The sequence below is a fragment of the Nematolebias whitei genome, chromosome 13, assembly GCF_014905685.2.
Source record: "Nematolebias whitei isolate Nwh7 chromosome 13, NemWhi1, whole genome shotgun sequence".
NCBI lineage: Eukaryota > Metazoa > Chordata > Actinopteri > Cyprinodontiformes > Rivulidae > Nematolebias > Nematolebias whitei.
In genome coordinates, this window is record NC_056510.1 from 22,284,336 (window position 1) to 22,304,383 (window position 20,048).

The window sequence follows — 20,048 nt, forward strand, 5'->3', positions numbered from 1 at the left end:
TATAGCTGTCACAGAAATAAAACATGTAGCTGATTCAGTTCTTACTAAGAAATTTTGCTTTGGTCTTCTGATAAAAAGTGATATAATTGTAAAGTTTCCCATTGTCTTCTCTGCTGCTGCTGTTCTTTCTTTACAGTTTTTATCGTTTTGTTTTGGAGCCCGACGTGACTTTCTTGGCGAATGAGACAGTGTCTTCAGGCCCAGTTGCTCGTTTCATGGAGCTCCCAGAATCTCCACTTCTCACCCTTAATATGATCACACCAGAGAGCTGGATGGTGCAGGCAGTAAGCAGCCCCCATGATTTGGACAACATCCACTTGCAGGAGGTATTGAGATGCTTAGACATTGCTACCCAGCATGTTTTGCATGTGCAAGTACAGCCATAATTCATTCTGCTTTGGATTTCCATGCGCTGTAATTTGTTCTGTCCAGGTGAACGGGGTCGTGGCAGCAGAATTTGAATTGGAGCACCTTTTGCTGGAGGGCCACTGCTTTGACCTGTCAACTGGTCAGCCTCCTCGTGGACTACAGTTTACCCTGGGCTCGAGTCGAGACCTGCTCATGTATGACACTATTGTCATGGCTAACCTGGTCAGCAGATTTCTCTGTTTAATCTCACAGATACTGACAGATTTTTGTATTGTTCGCAAAAGGTCAATGATAACTTTTGTAAACCTGGTACCGAGTTTGCTTCATGCAACAGCTGCTAAACAAGTTGGAATTGTGTTTTTGCTAATCTATACAGGGGTATTTTCAACTGAAGGCCAACCCTGGTGCATGGATCCTAAGATTACGTAAAGGCAGATCAGAAGAAATCTATCAAATTCTTACGTAAGTAGGTAATTTGGTGTTGTTTTACCTTCTAATAATATTTAACTATCTTCAAACAAAACATGAGACTGTGGCAACAATATGGCTGATTCATTTAAACCTTACAAAGCTTTTCAGCTGCCTCCATTTTCTGCCAACAATAACAACTTTCACTATGATAACATGAAGAGCTGTTAACATTGTAGAAATACAAGGTATTGATGGGTGCACTGAACTGTGTTCATCATAGGGCTGAGCAAAGACAGGTAAGTGTAAAGGGTTGTTAATAGAAGGAAGTTAGGAGCGATGATGTTGCAGGTCACCTTCCATGATTTCCTCCTCAGTCTACGAAATGCGTTTTAGTTCAAATGAAAGTTAAGGTCCTGTAAAATGGGGTCCTGTGACAATGTTGTGACAGTAAATATCCTACCTTTTGTACATGACTTTTTAAACAACCTCACTTTGGAGAAAAATAATTTAAATTTGACCTGATAGATGAACTCATGGTTTGTCTCAGGGGGTTCAAGTCCAGCAAAAATATTTAGGTATTTCTGTCAGAAGTGCGGTAGGTTACACTGGTAATGCTTCAACTAGCTAGTGCTGCCCCTATTTTTGCTTTCAAGTAACTCTAAAATTCCATATAAGTAACCGTAATGTGAAAATGACAATGATATTAAAGTTTATAAAAAAGTATTTGAACAGCTTTTAAATTCATAAGATTGGATTGTAACAGGACAGCAGCAAGCTACTTTGTTTTGATCTTACTATGACTAGATTTAGCGCCAGGGGCCGCTGTGATGTAGAGGTAGGGCAGCTGATTTGGAACCAGAAAGTTGCATGTTCAACTCTCCGCCATGCCCACATGTCGTGGTGCCCTTGAGCAAGACACCTAATCCGCAACTGCTCCCTGAATGCCTACATAGCTGCCCGCTGCTCCACCTGGGTGTATCTCACATGTGATGGGTTAAATTTTGTCATTGTATAGAGACATACAATGTTGACGACTCATAGCACTTTCTTCACTTTCAATTCATCCATAATTGAACTTTGTTTTGTTTTTTTACCAAACTGAGGTCATTTAAAGAGCTATCTATACCATGTAAGATGTTATTGTTCATAGCCTTTCCACACAACCACGCTTTAGAAAAAATCTGAACTGTCTCTTTAAAATACCACAGTGAGACCCAGAGGTTACAAATACTTTAAGTGTCCTAATGTTCTTTTAGGTAGATGGAAGCTATTATGTGTTCGGATATTTTATTATATTTATATATTTTTTTAAAACTTTCCGTACCTTGGATTAATTTAAGGCTACAGTTTTACTTGTGTGTGAATAAACTTTGGAACTTTTTTCTTTGTTAAGTTACAACTCCTCATTTATTGTGTTGTGTTAACACAATGAACCTATGAGGTAGGTGACAATTACACCAAGCATGCGTCTGCATTTGCATTGACAGCATTAGTGCAGTGTTGTAGATATATTTATAATCACAGCTTTCATCCTTTTTTGGCTAGCCTCACATAAGATTTAGGACACATACAGCCCTTGGTTCCTCTGCAATCATATCAGACAACCGAGATTTATCCCCCAATCCTCCAGGTGAAGCTAAGAGGTGATGTCATTTTTCACCTTGGCAGTGTCATTATTCTTGTGGTTAGCGGCACTCTGCTCTGGTTAGGTGGCCGATCAGAGCCTATTGGGAGCGTCTGTGTTCCTGAGTCCCAGAGTGTGCATTTTCCTCTCGCAGCCCGCGTTGCTGCTGCGCTTTGTCTTGACAGCGATGAATGAGATGACCAACTCTCCTCCTCTCATTGCAGGGATACAGATTGATCTCTGGTGCTTTCTAACAGTTGCCCTAAAGGCTGATTTGCACTGTTGACAGCAGAAAGGGGAAAACACAAGCAGCACTTGCGCATGGTGGTGGTGGGAGGGAGGTGGGATTTGCCTTGGGTCCATAGAGGAGGGGGCATTTATCATAGCGAGAAGGTTAGAGTTTTTGCCTTTTGTGAGCATTTGGAGTTGTAATGGCTTGTGGTGCATCATAGTCAGTTTGCCTCAAGTTTGCTCCATAGTGTTTCACCATTAGACCTTGCAGATTGTCTCTGCCAAAATACATTGTCTACTGGGTGAATCAGTCCTAAAACAATTACACTGGAAGGCTGTGTTACACAATCAATACTGTTCAGACTTTCTCATTAAATCTACCAGTATATACAGCATGGCTAGGAGGTAGTGATGGGCAAAATAATGGTAAGGTGATTCCTAATGATGATGGAGGGTAATGAATGTGGTCTGGTTTTGACCCTGGCAGCTGTCCCAGTATCCGCTTTAAAGTGTGCTCTCACACTGTTAGTGTTCTGATCATTAATGGCTGTTGTCTCCTTCATTAGAAGAGCTTACAGTGCACACTTTTCTCTCCCCACGGCTGTGGGTAAAACATGTGAATCGACAGCATGCTTAACATTTATTTCACTTCAAAGGTGTTTTCAAGGACACTCAAACAAGAAAATCTTTGTTGGGCTATTGACCGATTTATTCCACGAGTGTTTAATGTTTTCTGTCTTTGAGCAATCTAAAATGTAGAGTACATTTTTAAACCACTTTACAAAGACATATATTTTCAACAAAAAATAAAATGTTATTTATTTTCATAATAGATCCTGATTTATAAGAGTAAAATGTAAGCAACTATATTTGTTGAAACATTTTAGACTTAGCTATTCAACTTTTACAAGTTTGTGTCTTGGTCAGGCATTTGAAGCCCAATATAAAGGAATAAAAGGTTAACGTTGACTAAGAGTCACAAAGTCAGTGGGGGGGTTTCTCTAATTGATTTGGTCGTTGCTATATGAATGTCTGCCTTAAAGTTGTCTTTTAAATGGGTTTCTACCAGCTTGCTGCAAATTGCATATCTCAGATTTCATTATGATTTATTTTGATCTCTGTGACAGTAAATATATTAAACTTTTTGTGGACTTTTTTCAGGCATGATGGGACTGATTCCCCTGCTGATGCTGGCGATGTTGTAGTTGTGCTAAACAGCTTCCATAGTAAGATCATCAAAGTCAGGGTGAGAACATCTCCTAGATATATGCACTTTATATTAAATGCTATGAAGTCTATGATATTGCTCTGCTGAAGTTTTCCTTGATGTGCCCTGGCCTTCACAGCCCACAAATTATGGGTGTCAGAACAGATTTAACCAGTGTTTGATAAAACCTAACCTATGTGTCTACTTTATCATTAAAGGTGCAGAAAAAAACGGAGAAAATCAATGAAGATCTTTTAAGTGAAACTAGTGAAAGCAAAGGCATTTGGGACTCCATTGTAAGGTACATCAAATACAACTCAAAGTTGATTTGCTTTAGTCAGTTTTAAATCCTCCTTTAGCTGGCAGGCTGTAAAAAAAAAAGAGTTTATTTATTATTTTTTTAAGTGATTGATTGGTATGCTGATGCAGCTTCCGTTTGTCAATTACACAATGCGGTTTCAGGAGATCTTACTCTTCCCCTGGATCAAGACTGCAATATTATGCTGTAAGATCTAGTCTTGCGAAAAATATGTGCTTCTGTAGGTATGTGTGTGCATTTAAGTGTTTCCCGGCACTTCCTAATTGTGTGATCCTGTCTCCTTATTTAATGCTTGCTGTGTGAAGTGTTTGGAGCACTTTTGAGAAAAGGTAGGCATTTTAGCCTGAACCGATTAACTTATTAATGACTCTGTGTTTATTAACATGCTGTGTTTATTTGTTGCTTTGGCTTTTTGTTTGACTCTTGTAACACGGTGAATGAGATTGATGAGTATGTGATCATTTTTAGTGTACCAGCAGCACTTCTGGATGGGTTGAAGACTTTATAGAATGTGCATGTTCACCCATCAACAAAGTTCAAAAACTATTTTGCTACTTACACATGGATCGACATTTAAATACATAAGTTTAACTTACTGTTTCTCATATGATGGTGCATACATGAATTCAGGGGACACTTTAAACTAAGCAGGGCTATTCAACTAAACTACTCAGGGGGCCACAGTTATTGAAAGCCAAGAGCTCAGGGGCCAGACATCCAGCAGTTATTGTTGTTAAGTAAGTTTGTTTTACAGTTTAAAATCTAGGTTTATTTAAAAATTAACCCATTAGTGGTCCGAACTGAGCTCACCCTTGGGCCTGATTTGGTCCCCGGGCCACCAGTTGAACAGCCCTGCTTTAAAGTCTCATAGCAAAAACAAATGGTAATAAATGTGACCTTCTAGGTGGGAAAGGAAAGACGATAGCAAGCAATATTTAGGATATGAAAATATGTGGCATCATTTACTTCCATTATGTTTACATCCTTTTTCTTCAAGACAGTTAAAACACTTAACGCATTATGGAATGGATACAGCTATAAGTGATCGTTAGACCAAAGTGAGTGGTTTCCTTGGTGATGACCTTTTCATTACAGCATTAATTTATGTCCTGGTTGAAGAATCAAAACTTGTCATGCACTATTGTACTAATGTAGTTAACTTCTTTTTCTTGTAATTACATTGTATGCAGATGACACAGTCATACTGCATATATACACATATGGGAGATATTCTGAACAGGTAGCTGATAAGTTTTCTTATATAATGGGAAGCATTTCAACTTTACTTAAATATTCATACCTCGCTCTGAGTGTAGAGAATACTGTCACAATATATAGGTTATAGGTAGGTACAACAAAATGAGTCGTATGGAGAGAAGTTAAATATTAAGATACAACTTTTTGGTTCAAAAAGCACATCAAGAAGATGAACAGTACATTCAGTTATTGTATAGCTGCTTTCAGATACAATAGAAGTTCACATGCTGAGAAACAATAAGGGTGTCATTTGAATGTTTTGGATCTATGGCTGTATATATTACAAGTCAAGAAACTTTAAAACTAGTCGCATAACTTTGTTATCAATATTTAAAAGTATTAAACTGAAACCCAGTGCAGTTTCATGACTGTAATATACTCACTATAAAATTACTTTGCAAGCTTTGATAACCAAACCACACAGGTATTTGGCCACTTCCTTGAGTATTTGTGCAATAGAAATAAAACTGATGGCACAATTGTTCAAGTCGACTGCTCATGCACCATGTTGAAGGAATGAAGGGATGTTGAGGAGGTAATTCATTGTTTTAAACCTGCACTTTGTCCAAGGTTTTATTCTTTATTTTGTATTTTATTTGCACACAATAGTGTTGACCCTGCCGTTTATGTTTAATGACTGGTTTGTTATTGTGCGTTACGTGCTTTATGCCTACCATGGGGACAGTAGATGGAAATTAGCCAGTGGCAAAACCAGGTGAATGACATACAGTATTTATTCATGAGATCAATGTCTTATTGGATATTATCACCATTAACAAATGCAAAGCAGAACATCGTGTCCAGTCTATAGAAGCGGAGATGGAACAGAAGTAAAGTTTTGTCCAGCTTGGTGTGGATTTATCCAGAGCTTTGTGGGTTTTTCAAAAGGTCCCGATTATCTCGGATGATTCGGCCAAACAGGCTCTCACCTGAATTTCTAAATCTGCTTATCTGTGAGACTCCATTGTTGTGCTGAAGGCCCATCATAATGGTTGGTTTAGTCGTCTCAGGCAGAGGACATCCCCAGACCCTATGGATTTTGGGTGACTACCCAGAAGCCAAACAAAAGAAGCAACATATTCCTCTATAGAGAAACATTATTTGCTTTGAGCATTTCAGTGTTACAAAACTGCAAAAACTCATCACCAAGTTTTTATCATAGTGATGTAACTTGCTTAGTGCATGTGTCAGGGATTGGTTTTAGAGGACATTGTCCCCCCCCCCTTCCCTGCCCTCTCTTTCCCTGGTGTCTTCCTGTTGCCTCGAGGCTGAGGCTGTGGTTGTGATTGAGTGTGGGAGAGACACCCCTTCCCTCATCAGCAGTCTGTTACAGACAAGGACACAGTTTGACTGCAGACACATCTACCCTCCAGCACAAGTCCTGGTTTCTGTCCGCTAAATGTGCTTTGAATCATGAGCCGTTGCTCTTTAAGAGCACGTTAAAGCATTCACGCGTTTAAAACAAGAGTCCCTTAGATTATACTTCAATCTACTGTTATCTCACCATAAAAGCATTTTGTTCTCAACAGTATTGATCAAAAGTAATCCATCGCCATCAATTATATTTTCCTTTAATCTTTTAAATTTTAGTTAACCATCACAGGGTACAGCTTTGTGATTAAACATATCACAGACACCCTGTTTTCCATTTAACTCGGCAGTGCACACTAAAATAACTCCTAAAACCATTTTGGTCTCTCGTCATAGTTGGAAAAACTGCTAACAGCTCATTTTTTGCTCATTTTGATAAAAGACCGAAACAATCAATTATAATGATTGCTGATGCATCAGTTATGCAGTGAACTCATCAAAGTGCTGGACGTGGAGTTTCTCCAACTCCCTAAATAGATATTAACGCCTTTCTTTTTTAATTACTACTTATCCATTTTTCCCCCTGTATCATTGAGCAGCAAGATCATTACTGAGATAACAGCTATGTTTATCTTATTTCCCCAAATAGGTTTAGAAAAGGAGGCTGAAAGTATTACAATAAATTTTAGAGTGATAGTCATGATTTTTTTAAATGTGCTTTGTTGACATATACATCACAGTTTGAACAGAGAATGACCCAAATAAACATTGCTTTTTCAATGGCCTCAACCTAAAATATTTACTACTAAATAATTTTTTTTTTAAAAAAACAGGAGCAATGTCAGACTATATTATTTTATCCTTTGTTCCACAGTAGGATCGTGTTTGTAACTCAACGAGGCCTGAATGGAAAATCATGTTTTTAGACACTATCCTCAAAAATGTGTTTAAAGCAGAGAACCCCCAAGACTTTCATTTCATGTACAATGTTACAAAAAGCACTTATTTACAACTCTCTTGTCCCAGAGGAGTATGGAACATCAAAATGCTCAAAATTAAATGAATAAATAACGCATTATGATATAAGTATCTAAGCTCATTATTATGAAAATTTTCATTTTTATTCTTTTATTTCATAATTGTGTTTTTCATGATGGCCTATTTATTTCATAATGACTCTTTTCAGCAGAATGACGTCAGCTGTCAATCATCGTCAGTGGGTTGGACCTTCACGCCCACTGGCTGATCCTTCACATCCATTAGTTTTCCTGCTCACTGGTACAGCTAGCATAGCAGCTAGCAGCGAAATGCTAGGTCAACAGTTATGAAGGATGTCAGAGTTACGTGAACTTCGTTCAGCTCAGGTAACTTAAGCACATCAAACTAAGAGGATTACGTTCTCAGAAGATACAGGTGTCGTGACAAAAAGTGATGGACTGACAAAAATTGATAGGCACCGCGGGAGTGCACACGAGAGAACTCACTGTTTTAGTTCTTTGAATTTAACAAGATTAACTCAGCTGTACCAGTGAACAGGTATTCAGGAACGGATGTGAAGGATCAGCCAGTGGGCGTGCAGGTCCAACCCACTGACGTTGATTGACAGCTGAAAAAACATTCTGCTTAAGAGTCATTATGAAATAAATAAGCCATCATGAAAAACACAATTATGAAATAAAAGAATAAAAATGTTTTTTTTTTTCTTATGTCATGTTTTATTTATTTATTTAATTTTGAGCATTTTTGATGTTCCATAGAGGAGAGGGGACTCCAGAATTTCTACATCATTACCAAACTGTCAGCAAACTATGGTAAGAGGAGCTTGAAATGGTTTGAGAGGAGCTGGAAGCTGCTGTGGTGGGGGAGTGTTTTTGTCATCCTTTAACACAATTAACTAGAGTGGACGCTGGTGCTTTCTGCAAAAAAAAAATAAAATAAAAAATCCAAATGCAGCACAAATTCATTCAAGCTGCTAAAATACCACAGTGTGCAGCAAATTTTGCTAAATGTAGCCCCTCATAATAATTCCGTCCATTTAAAGCAAACCCCATGTGCACAGATGTAAAGTCACTGAATGGACGTTAATCGTGAATATTCCTGTTTGCTTTAAAAGTGTGGCTCCATAACCACAGAGACGTTTGAATATTGGCTGCTTTCTGTTACATCGTCTTGATAAGTGCCAGCAGGACCTTAACTGTTCAAATCATGTCAAATTAGTCATTTCCACCCACATTATTATCATTTGATCTTAATAAAACATCTCAGCGGCTGTATTGTGTTGCATGATTTGTTTGGAACTCTCTTCATCTGTCTTTGATAACCACTATTACCCCTCACGTTATGGAAACATGGTCGCAGCCGCAGTATTGATTTGCTGCTTCTGTATGAAAAGCAGGCATCAATCAGAACACAACAGTCTCATGTGTTATGGTTTCATTTGCAGCATCACGGGGGGCGGCTCAAAGAAAGATGATGGGGAGAAGAAAAAGGAGGACGTCCTTAACATCTTTTCTGTGGCCTCTGGTCATCTGTATGAACGTTTTCTCAGGTCAGACATTTTACTGTCTCACTTTACAGTAGGCCTGTCACGATAACAAATTTTCTGGGCGATTAATTGTCTCAGAAATTATTGCAATAAACGATAATATTGTTTTGAAATTTGGCAATAATTAGTCATTATTGTCAATATTATTATTAAAAAACTATTTAAATAATACAATTATTAATTATTGACAAAAATTAGTAATTATTGTCAAATTTAAGATGAAATGTTGGTGAATTTGTTTTAAGTGTAGTACCTTTTTTCACTACCGGATGACAGTATAAGACGGTTTGAACCGAAGGATGGATAGTGAGGGAGCGAGCAGCGTGTCTAAGAAAAATGGGAGGGAGGCCCCTTGATGTGACATGGGCTGCCTCTCTTTCCTGTTTTTCACTTCTCAAAATGGCGGACGCTCCGTGTGGTTTAGCTCTTTAGCACAGCATATTTCACACAAAGCTTTTAATAAAAAAATCAGTAAACAAGTTTTCAGCTTCTTTTTGCAGAGACAAACAACTTTTTACACGAAGGCACGGGTTTCAGACGTGAATTCTGGAGCTTTGACAAGACGGAGGTTTTTTTCTCCCAAGGTCGGCCTGTTAGCTTAGCTTCTCAGCTTAGCTGCTTTTAATGATCCAAAAACACAATTCTGGATATTTAAAACGTATTTTAAAGAGAAAAGAGAAAGGGAAGGGTCAGTGAAGAGCACCGGAGTTGAGCCTTTTGTCATCCAGTGTCTTCAGTAGAAAGAGAGAGACACAGAAGAAACGATGAAGCCGATAAATGAAAATGAGGTTGATAATTTTCATTTGTGATGCGATTAATTGATTTATTGCAACAGGCCTGCTTTACAGTTTCTACTCTTTGTCTTCTGATCCTGGATGTCAAAATAATAGTACAGATCTCTTGAATTCTGTTTTGTTGAAAGGTTTTGAACAAGTAATATTTTCCATAAATATTTAAACATCTGTTTGGAAAAAAAAAAAGAGTTAAATTCTGACCGGATTGATGAGCTAATCTAAGTCTAAGTGGTTCATCAATTTGATTAGAATCTGAGAGAATTAAGACTTTGTGTCTCCATCCGATGTACAAATATAGGCTAAATAATTGAACTTTACTTTTCCAAGCTGAGGTCATTCAAAAAGTGATCTTCAGTAGGTAAGATATTACTTGTTCATAACCTTTCCACAGAACCCTGCTTCTAAAAATCTGAACTATTATTTTTTTGTTTTGTCTTTGTTTCAGAATAATGATGCTGTCTGTCCTACGGCACACAAACACACCTGTCAAATTCTGGTTCCTCAAGAATTACCTGTCCCCTTCATTTAAAGTATGTTTGATTGTTTTTTTAACCATAGATAAGATTTTTTTTTTTAAATCAGTTTTTGTTTTGTTTGTTTAAACCTCTGTTTTTTGCTTCTGCTCGGAGCAGGAGACCATCTCCCACATGGCCCAGTCGTACGGCTTTCAGTACGAGTTAGTGCAGTACAAGTGGCCCCGCTGGCTCCACCAGCAGACGGAGAAGCAGCGGATCATCTGGGGATACAAGATCCTCTTCCTGGACGTGCTGTTCCCACTGGCTGTGGACAAGATCATTTTTGTGGACGCTGACCAGGTAAGGGATCAACCTGGGCCGACACAGGTCTGCACGGCCGTGTGGAGCTTAGTCTCAACTGCTGGTGTGAAGGTTCCATGAAACTCGTGTCTCTCACAGATAGTTCGGGCTGATTTGAAAGAGCTGAAGGATTTGGACTTGGAGGGGGCTCCTTATGGCTACACACCGTTTTGTGACAGCCGCAGGGAGATGGAAGGCTATCGCTTCTGGAAAACCGGCTACTGGGCCTCTCATCTCGGACACAGGAAATATCACATCAGGTATAGATAATTAAAATTTATTTCATCGTCTGGATCGTAGATTTTTTTTCCATCCATGTTATGATTTATAAATCATAACATTTTCTGTAGTTTCCTCCTTGTGAGCACTACAGCAGATAAGGCAGTGGATGAAGACAGACATGAACTTTGTTTCACCACAGGCTGATGGAAGCACAAAGAAATCATCTTTCTGTATCTTTGCCGACAGAATCTTTTCTCCGAAGCTGCGTGTGTCTCATCTTCAATTACAGTCCACTGACAATTCAGCTCAAACTGGCTTTCTTTCCATTAGCTGGTTTGACAAAACCCAAAACTCCAATCAGAGATAATAGGCATCATGATGATGGTTTTCAGCCTCCGTGTTTACTCAGACTGCACTCCTCAGGCTTTGTGCTCATAAAAAGTGTAATTTGATGTGTTGTTTGAGACTTTCTTACACTATACTGTAGAACAGTCATACAACACCTGCCTCAGTCAACAGGAGGCAGTTATAGTAGAGACCTGGGAAGAATAGAAAGCTGATTTTCAGCAGAAAGAAACAATTCAGTAAATAAGCCAGGAAACATTGTACCAGCTGCACATCACAGCTCTTAAACTGAAAACATGGCAACATAAGTTTTAAATAAACACTTTTCATCTAATCAGAAAGAAATTCATTTTCTTTATCGAGTATTGTCTTAATATTTATAAATAAGTTGTTGTTTTATATTAATTTAGTGAGATTTAAGAACACAAATCAGGACCAAACATATTTCTGCATTTGCTGCATCTCTGATTTTATTGTGTGAATGTTTATGAAGCATTCACTCTATTGTGAGCCATTTTTCTTCTGTACATTTTTTTTGGCGTTATCTCATCCCACAGTTTTCAAGCTGTTTCACCAAATCATAAATCAAAAAGTTCAGCTCTTTCAGGACAGTCCTGCTATGACTTTTGGTGCAACTTTAGCTTTTTGAAATATTTAGCCTTTTCTGCCATTTTTTTCTCATAGAAAATTATTTGAGCTCATTTTACATCCTTCAAATCTTTAGATCTGTTTACAACCTTTTACTGCTTCTTTCACATTTTGTTCTGGTTCAGCTTCTTTCAGCTTCCTTGTGCAAATTTAAATGCTTTTTTCCAGCTACTTTCAGCTGTTTTTTTCAGCTGTTTGAGCTCCTTTCAGATTTTTTTTCTGCTAACTACAACATTTTTGTGCTTCTTCTAACTTTCTGCTAATTTCAACTTGTTATAATCCTTTCATTTTATTTATGCAAGTTTAAGCTTTTGCTCTATTTCAGCCACTATTTAGATATTTTGATGCTAATTTAAGCTTTTTCAGCTAATTTAACATTTTCTGCACTCATTTCAACTTTTTTCAGCCTAATTCAGCTAAAATTTGTTCTCTCCACTTCCTTCTTGTATTTTCAGCTTCTTTCTGTTTTTTAGGTACTTTTCAGCTGTTTTTTTGTTGTTGTTGCCAATTTCAGATAATTTCCACTTTTTTGTGCTCATTTCTGCTTCTTTCAGTTTAATTGGGCAAATGTGTTCTTTTTGCTTTCTTCAGCTAATTTAAGCTTGTTCTACATTTTCAGCTAACTTGTTAGCATTTTTAGCTAATTTCAGCTGTTTTCAGATACATTCAAGTTTTTCATGATAGTTTTTGCTACTTTCAGCCTAATTAACTTCTTTCTGCTAATTTCAGCTTGTTATGCCCCTTTCTGCATTTTTCTGCCAGTTTTAGCTTTTTCTGATATTCCCATTACATTTTAGCGGTTTTGTGCTAAATTTAGCTTTTTCAGCCAATTCCACATTTTTGAGCTCATACCAGCTCCTTCCACTTCTTTCTGATACTTTAGGCTTCTTTCTGCCTTTTTAGCTAATTTTCAGCCTTTCTTTTTGGTTAATTTCAGCTTTTTTTAGCTACTGGTAATTTCCATATTTTTGTGCTCATTTCTGCATTTTTAAACCTAATTCTGCAAACATATTCTTTCTGCTTTCTTCTGCTACTTTAAGCTTGTTCTTCAATTTCAGCTACATTTCAGCATTTTTTTTTAGCTAATTTCAGCTGTTTTTCAGTAAGTTCTTCAGCAATAAGCATTCACACAGCATTTTTGCTGGAAATGCACTTTCTCTAGTTCACTTTGGTTTTCTTAGTAAAACCATATTTTGGTTTGTTGCGCAGTAGCTGCACTTTATTTAGTTGCATTAGCTAACAATATAAGTTTGAATTAAATTATTCTTTTGGCTGACCGTCTGCCTCACTGATGTCATTAGTCAGTATTTAAATGTTGACATTTCTTTAGAGAGCAGGAAATAAAAGGTTTTTGTGGACAGAGCAAAGGTTAATGATGCAGCTCAGGTTTTTGAAGGATTGCTTCTCTAAATGAAGCCTCAGTTTCTAAATGTGTCCTAAATCTCTGACCAAAACCTCTTTCAAAGCAGCTCCCATGTAAAGCATGGTTACCATGGTGAATGAAACAATAGTCCTTTTTGGAGTATAAATTTCACCTGAGGTTCACCTAAACACTCATGTTTTTCATAATTTATTCCTAAACTTTTAGCTGTTTCGTGCTTTTCTTTCTTTGCCTTTACTTCCTGCCACTCAGTGGAGACGGCTGGCTGCTCTCTTCAAGTCTCGTTCTGCTCGAGGTTTCCTGACAAAACTGAATAATTCTTTCCCACTTTTTCCAAAAGCTTATTTCATGGTGATTTTCTGACTGCAATGTTCTGAAAGCAAGACCATTTAAAGAAAAAAGTGCATTGAAATAAATATAAAACTGCAGTAAAAAACAAATTTTGAGTTGTTTGTTTTTATTAATGAATCAGCTGATGATCTGACTGAATAACAAACAAACAAAACCATCTGTTGCATTACGCTAAGTTTAGTTTGCACGTGGTTATCGTGCAGGGAAACATTCAGATGTTGTGTTTATGTGCCTCCATCGAGTCACGTGTTGTTTTCTCTCTTGTCTCATGCAGCGCTCTGTATATAGTAGATTTAAAGAAATTCCGTAAAATTGCAGCTGGAGACAGATTGCGGGGTCAGTACCAAGCTTTGAGCCAAGACCCGAACAGTCTGTCAAACCTGGACCAGGTACGCAACTCACTGGGACGGACTGTTCGTTTAGCAGCCGCTAGACCTAAGTTAAACATTATGAATGTCTGAAGTGATGTTGCTTTGTTTCGTGTTCAGGATCTTCCTAACAACATGATCCACCAGGTGGCCATCAAGTCTCTCCCTCAGGAGTGGCTGTGGTGTGAGACGTGGTGTGATGATGCCTCCAAAGTCACAGCTAAAACCATAGACTTGGTGAGTTTCAGAGCGTTCGGGTTAAAAGAGAACTGCATCTTTGTTTAATTTCTACGTTTTTGAACCCTCTTGTCTTTACTGTAATTGGGGACTGCCTAGAAACACAGACACCTATTATTATGCACCTGAAGAGTCTTACTCTTCCTTCAACTTTAATGTGGCCCCCCTACAAATCTTACATCAAAACAACCGGCTCGGCACCGTGATGCATGCTATTACTTTTATTGGCATTTCGAATTACCATGGCGACATAATTAACAAAGACGCTATTTTTCCTCATTGAAAAACAATGAGAACTCTTGAGCTTTGAACTGCCACAGTGAGGTCACATGACCTAGAGCAGAGAGGTCTCAGAACAAAACACTAATTAAATTTTGGAGCCATTTTGATTCAAGATGGCTGCCATAGCTACATCAGAAAACTCAAAATTGACTATGACTCAGTCATTCTTTGAGATACGGAGCTGAAATTTGGTATGGTCATAGCTGAGTTATTATACATTCCTGATGCAAATCAAATATCCAAGAAGTTGATTTAACTGAAAGGGAAAAAATATAACTCGGCTATTTTAAAATATATTGAGCTGAAATTTGGTGTGGTGGCAGCTGACAGCGATGCACAACACATTCTGAATTAAAATCTAAAAATTCAAGCTGGCCGCTGAAACGAATTTCTAATGGAGATAACGCAGCCATTTTTAGAGCTATTTTTTTTCATTCATTCAACCTTTATTTATACAGGTTAGTCTCATTTACAAGAGACCTATTTAGTTGAAATGTGGTATATTAGTAGCTGAGAACAATCCTTAATAGACTCTTTGCAATTCAAAAATCGAAGATGGCTATCATAGCTTAAAATAAAAAAATACTATAAGTCATTAGACCTGTCGTGATAAACAATAAATCAGTTAATCACATGATAATTGAAAATTATCGACCTCATTATCATTTATCGGCTTTATCGTTTCTTCTCTTCCTCTCTCTTCGCTAAAAGCAGCTTAAATGAGAAGCTAAGCTACGAGCTAAGCTAAGGCTGACCTTGAAAAAAAAAAAAAAACCTGTCTTTTCGAAGCTCCAAAATTCATGATTGAAACCCGTGCCCTCGTGTAAAAAGTTGTTTTTCTCTTCAAAAAGAAGCTGAGAACTTATTTACTGATTTTTAATTAAAAGTTTTATGTGAACAAATGCTATGCTAAAGAGCTCAAACCACACCGAGTGTTCGCCATTTTGAGAACTGAAGAGAGACAGCACATGTCAAGTCAAGGGGCCTCCCTCCCATTTTTCTTAAAGTGACACGCTGCTCGTTCCCTCACTATCCATCCTTCGGTTCAAACAGTCTTATACTGCCATTGGTGGTCGAAAATGGTACTACATGCAAAATAAATTAACCAACATTTCTTCCTAAATTTCACAATAATGACTAATTATTGTGAAATTTCAAACAATGTTAGACTAACTAAGACAATTCATCAGCAAAATGTGTTATCGTACCAGGCCTATAAGTCATTGATTTGTTGCCATATTGAGCTGAAATTATGTTTGGGAGTAGCTGAGAACAAACGCCAACACACATACTGTCAAATCAAAATTTTTAAATGGCTGCAATGTGGCAGTCTCCGTCAAAGTTTCTCCGGGAACTTTCTAGTTCATGCTTAGTGTTGCAGTCAACAGTAGCAACCAAAGCATAAAATGTTTGAGCATATTTCCAACCACTGATGTCCATGAGGCACTTGGCATTTAGGAGACAACTGAGGGGATCCTGCAGTGTCCTAAACTAATTTAGAGAGTTACTGGATGGGCTCCAGTAGAGTGGAGTAGGAAGCATTGTCTCATTGTGCTATAGGTCACCACTTGGTAACTCAGACATCAAGGCAGAGCCTAATGTCTTTTTAACAAAATTGGAAATCAAATTAGGTGCTAATGCTCGACACAGACGGTGCTAAGAGATCTGAGTCGTCGGGACAAAGTGCCACTGGTGGTGCGACTGATGTGTTTTGTCTGTTCTCTGCAGTGTAATAACCCAAAGACCAAAGAGCCCAAGCTGACGGCAGCGGCGAGGATCGTGCCCGAGTGGGTCGAATATGACAACGAGATTAAAGAGCTGCTCGGGCAAATCCAGAAAGTGGGAGACACGGCAACAAAAAAACAGACGCTACCTCCCTCACAACACGAAAAAGGTTAAAGCACAGAGAACCAAGCAAAACATCCACAGAACCTTTTATTCTTCTGCACGATTAACCCGTTCCTCGTTGTTTTTCATTACTAAAGTGCTCGTTTTCAACGTTTCTCCCCAACAGCAGACAAGCGGCGCGATGAACTTTAAAGCCTGCCAGAATCATGCTGAAGGGGGAGGCAGCACCTTTTGCACACAGGCCACCTGTGAAGCTTGAAGACAGACAGTTCCAGCTAAACATAGCCATGAAGTGTTATATCCTCAGCCGGAGGAAGAGGATGTGATATTTTCAGATCTCTGCTTCGGCAGTCAGTAACATCTCACCAGATCAGCACATGAATTAATTGTTAACTAGCAGGCGAGAAAACTTGTGGCGTGCTCCGAGCTCTCAAGTCAGATTAGGGAGTTAAAGGAGAATTAGGAAAACAGAAAAAGATACATCAAAGCACTACATATGAGGATGAACAGTTGTATTGTTCATGAGAAGGCACACTTTAAACGATCTGATCCAACTCGTTGTTTCAGTTTGTAAAACTCCGTATGGTTCATTTTAAGCATTTTATTTTAATTTATACTAGAGGTAAGATCATGTTTTCTTTTGGCTAAAACGCCAAACCAAAATAAACTGTTTAAATTTAACAGATTGCACTAAAAGTGTAGAACAAGGCGATCCATGTTTGACCAGTCCCATCCAATGATCGATCTGTTCCAACTTTAAGCACTGCCACGTGCAATAAAATGAGTTTAGAAGTCAAAAAATTGCATCTTAACAAAGTTTTACAATATTCTGGAATGTTAGAGATGACATTTGATCTAATTTATAGTAAAATTTAAGTAAAATGGCAAATAAGTATACAAATATTATTAAATCATGTTCACAGCTTTTACTTTGCTGTTGGTTTTCAGACGGGAAACATTCCCTTTACCAGAAATGTCATTTTTCACTTCATATTATGTTAACTTTTAAACAACTTCAGTTGTTTTTAACTATTTGGAACAAACCATATTAAAATATGGGAGTAGCATTTCTTGAAGAAACACATAAAACCTTTTCATGTCAAAGTTTTAAGCAAAGATCTCACATGATGTGTTTGCACTTATCTTGTTCCACACATGTAAAATGATCATGTTCGACCATCGTGAATCAGAGCGACTCCAAAAGTTAAAACTTTTGGTCAGAGCTCAGTGACAAATTGAAAAAGGCTAATGTAGTTTACAAAGAGAATGACAAATGTATAATAGTTCATCTACCAGTATTGTGTGCTTTTAGAAGACTGAAGTAAAAAAATTATACAGGGTGGGAGTTTAACAAATGGTGCATCACAAAACTGAGTACACCCCTCACATTCCTGCAGATATTTAAGTTTATCTTTTCATGGGACTACACTGACAAAATGACACTTTGACACATTGAAAAGTATTCTGTGTGCAGCTTATAGAACAGTATAAATTTATTCTTCCCTCAAAATAACTCAATATACAGCCATTAATGTCTAAACCACTAGCAACAAAAGTGAGTACACCCCTAAATGTCCAAATTGAGCACTGCTTGTCATTTTCCCTCCAAAATGTCATGTGACTCATTAGTGTTACTAAGTCTCAGGTGTGCATAGGGAGCAGGTGTGTTCAGTTTTGTAGTGCAGCTCTCACACTCTCTCATACTGGTTACTGAAAGTTCCAACATGGCACCTCATGGCAAAGAACTCTCTGAGGATCTTAAAAGACGAACTGTTGCGCTACATGAAGATGGCCAAGGCTACAAGAGGATTGTCAACACCCTGAAACTGAGCAGCAGCACAGTAGCCAAGATCTTCCAGAGTTTTAAAAGAGCAGGGTCCACCCAGAACAGACCTCACGTTGGCCGTCCAAAGAAGCTGAGTGCACGTGCTCAGCATCACATCTAACTGCTGTCTTTGAAAGATAGGTGCAGGAGTGCTGTCAGCATTGCTGCAGAGACTGAAGAGGTGGGGGGGTCAGCCTGTCAGTGCTCAGACCATACGCTGCACACTACATCAAACTGGTCTGCATGGCCGTCATCCCAGAAGGAAGCCTCTTCTGAAGTCTGTACACAAGAAAGTCCACAAACGGTTCACTGAAGACATGTCAACAAAGGACATGGATTACTGGAACCATGTCTGATGGATTAATTTGTTTGATTCAGATGGTCTCAAGCATGTGTGGCGGCAGTCAGGTGAGGAGTACAAAGATAAGTGTGTGATGCCTACAGTCAAGCATGGTGGTGGGAATGCCATGGTCTGGGGCTGCATGAGTGCAGCAGGTGTTGTGGAGTTACATTTCATGGAGGGTCACATGAACTCCAGTATGTACTGTGAAATACTGAAGCAGAACATGATCCCCTCCCTCTGGAAACTGGGTGGCAGGGCAGTGTTCCAGCATGATAATGACCCCCAACACATCTCTAAGACGACCACTGATTTACTGAAGAGGCTGAGGGTAAAGGTGACGGACTGGCCAAGCATGTCTCCAGACCTAAACTCAATAGAACATTTTTGGAGCATCAAGTGGAAGGTGGAGGAGCGCAAAGTCTCAAATATCCACCAGCTCCGTGATGTCATCATGGAGGAGTGGAAAAGCATTCCAGTGGCAACCAGTGAAGCTCTGGTAAACTCCATGCCCAGGAGAGTTCAGGCAGTTCTGGTAAATAATGGTGACCACACAAAATATCGACACTTCAGGAACTTTCACTAAGGGGTGTACTCACTTTTCTTGCCAGTGGTTTAGACATAAATGGCTGCATATGGAGTTAGTTTGAAGGAAGAATACATTTACACTGTTCTATAAGCTGCACACAGAATACTTTTCATTGTGACGGGGTCATTTTGTCTGTTGTCCCATGAAAAGATACGACTTTAATATCTGCAGGAATGTGAGGGGTGCACTCACTTTTGTGATGTACTGTAATTGATTAGTCTTTGACTCAGTTAATCAGGCTCAAAGAGAAAAATAAATCCCGAGTTCAGAGTTTGAAATAGTTTGTACGGTTTTAACTTATTACTGTGTTTATATGTGAACTCGATTCTGTACTCTTTGATTCCCACAAAAGAAGCTGTTTTTGACTCAGGAATAAGTGTTGCAGCTCGACTGAAGCCATCTGTAGTTTGTCATTAAAGGGTGCAGGCAGGCCGCTCTCACTCCGTTTTACTGTGCTACATCAACACTAAATGTTTATGATGGTGTGATGGAGAAAACTGAAATAAATCTTTGCTACAAAACAAAAGCAGTCGGTGAATTAATTAACTCGGAGGGCAGTGGATGCTTGAATGAAGCTTTAAAAAAAAAAAAAAGCACCTTTTTTAAAATGACTTAACTGTTTCAGGTTTTAATACAACAGTCTTAAATCCTCATGTACATAAATAGCTTTTTATTTACAGTTCAAACAAAAATCCATCCATATAAAAACAGGAATTTGAACAGTTCTGA

The 20,048-nt window shown here is 38.4% G+C and overlaps 1 protein-coding gene across 1 annotated transcript in view; it reads left to right on the plus strand.

Annotated features, from left to right (window-relative positions):
* uggt2 (UDP-glucose glycoprotein glucosyltransferase 2) overlaps positions 1 to 17,189 on the plus strand; it is a 46,264-nt gene extending 29,075 nt beyond the window's left edge. The window contains exons 16-29 of the mRNA XM_037686166.1: positions 137 to 326; positions 433 to 591; positions 746 to 831; positions 3,797 to 3,881; positions 4,061 to 4,143; positions 4,467 to 4,490; positions 9,173 to 9,277; positions 10,514 to 10,598; positions 10,701 to 10,883; positions 10,983 to 11,143; positions 14,105 to 14,219; positions 14,319 to 14,435; positions 16,446 to 16,611; positions 16,732 to 17,189. Of these exons, the coding sequence (XP_037542094.1) occupies positions 137 to 326; positions 433 to 591; positions 746 to 831; positions 3,797 to 3,881; positions 4,061 to 4,143; positions 4,467 to 4,490; positions 9,173 to 9,277; positions 10,514 to 10,598; positions 10,701 to 10,883; positions 10,983 to 11,143; positions 14,105 to 14,219; positions 14,319 to 14,435; positions 16,446 to 16,611; positions 16,732 to 16,757 (1,585 nt within the window). The 3' untranslated portion in view covers positions 16,758 to 17,189. The remainder of the gene's footprint in view (positions 1 to 136; positions 327 to 432; positions 592 to 745; positions 832 to 3,796; positions 3,882 to 4,060; positions 4,144 to 4,466; positions 4,491 to 9,172; positions 9,278 to 10,513; positions 10,599 to 10,700; positions 10,884 to 10,982; positions 11,144 to 14,104; positions 14,220 to 14,318; positions 14,436 to 16,445; positions 16,612 to 16,731) is intronic.
* Positions 17,190 to 20,048: the final 2,859 nt, after the last annotated feature.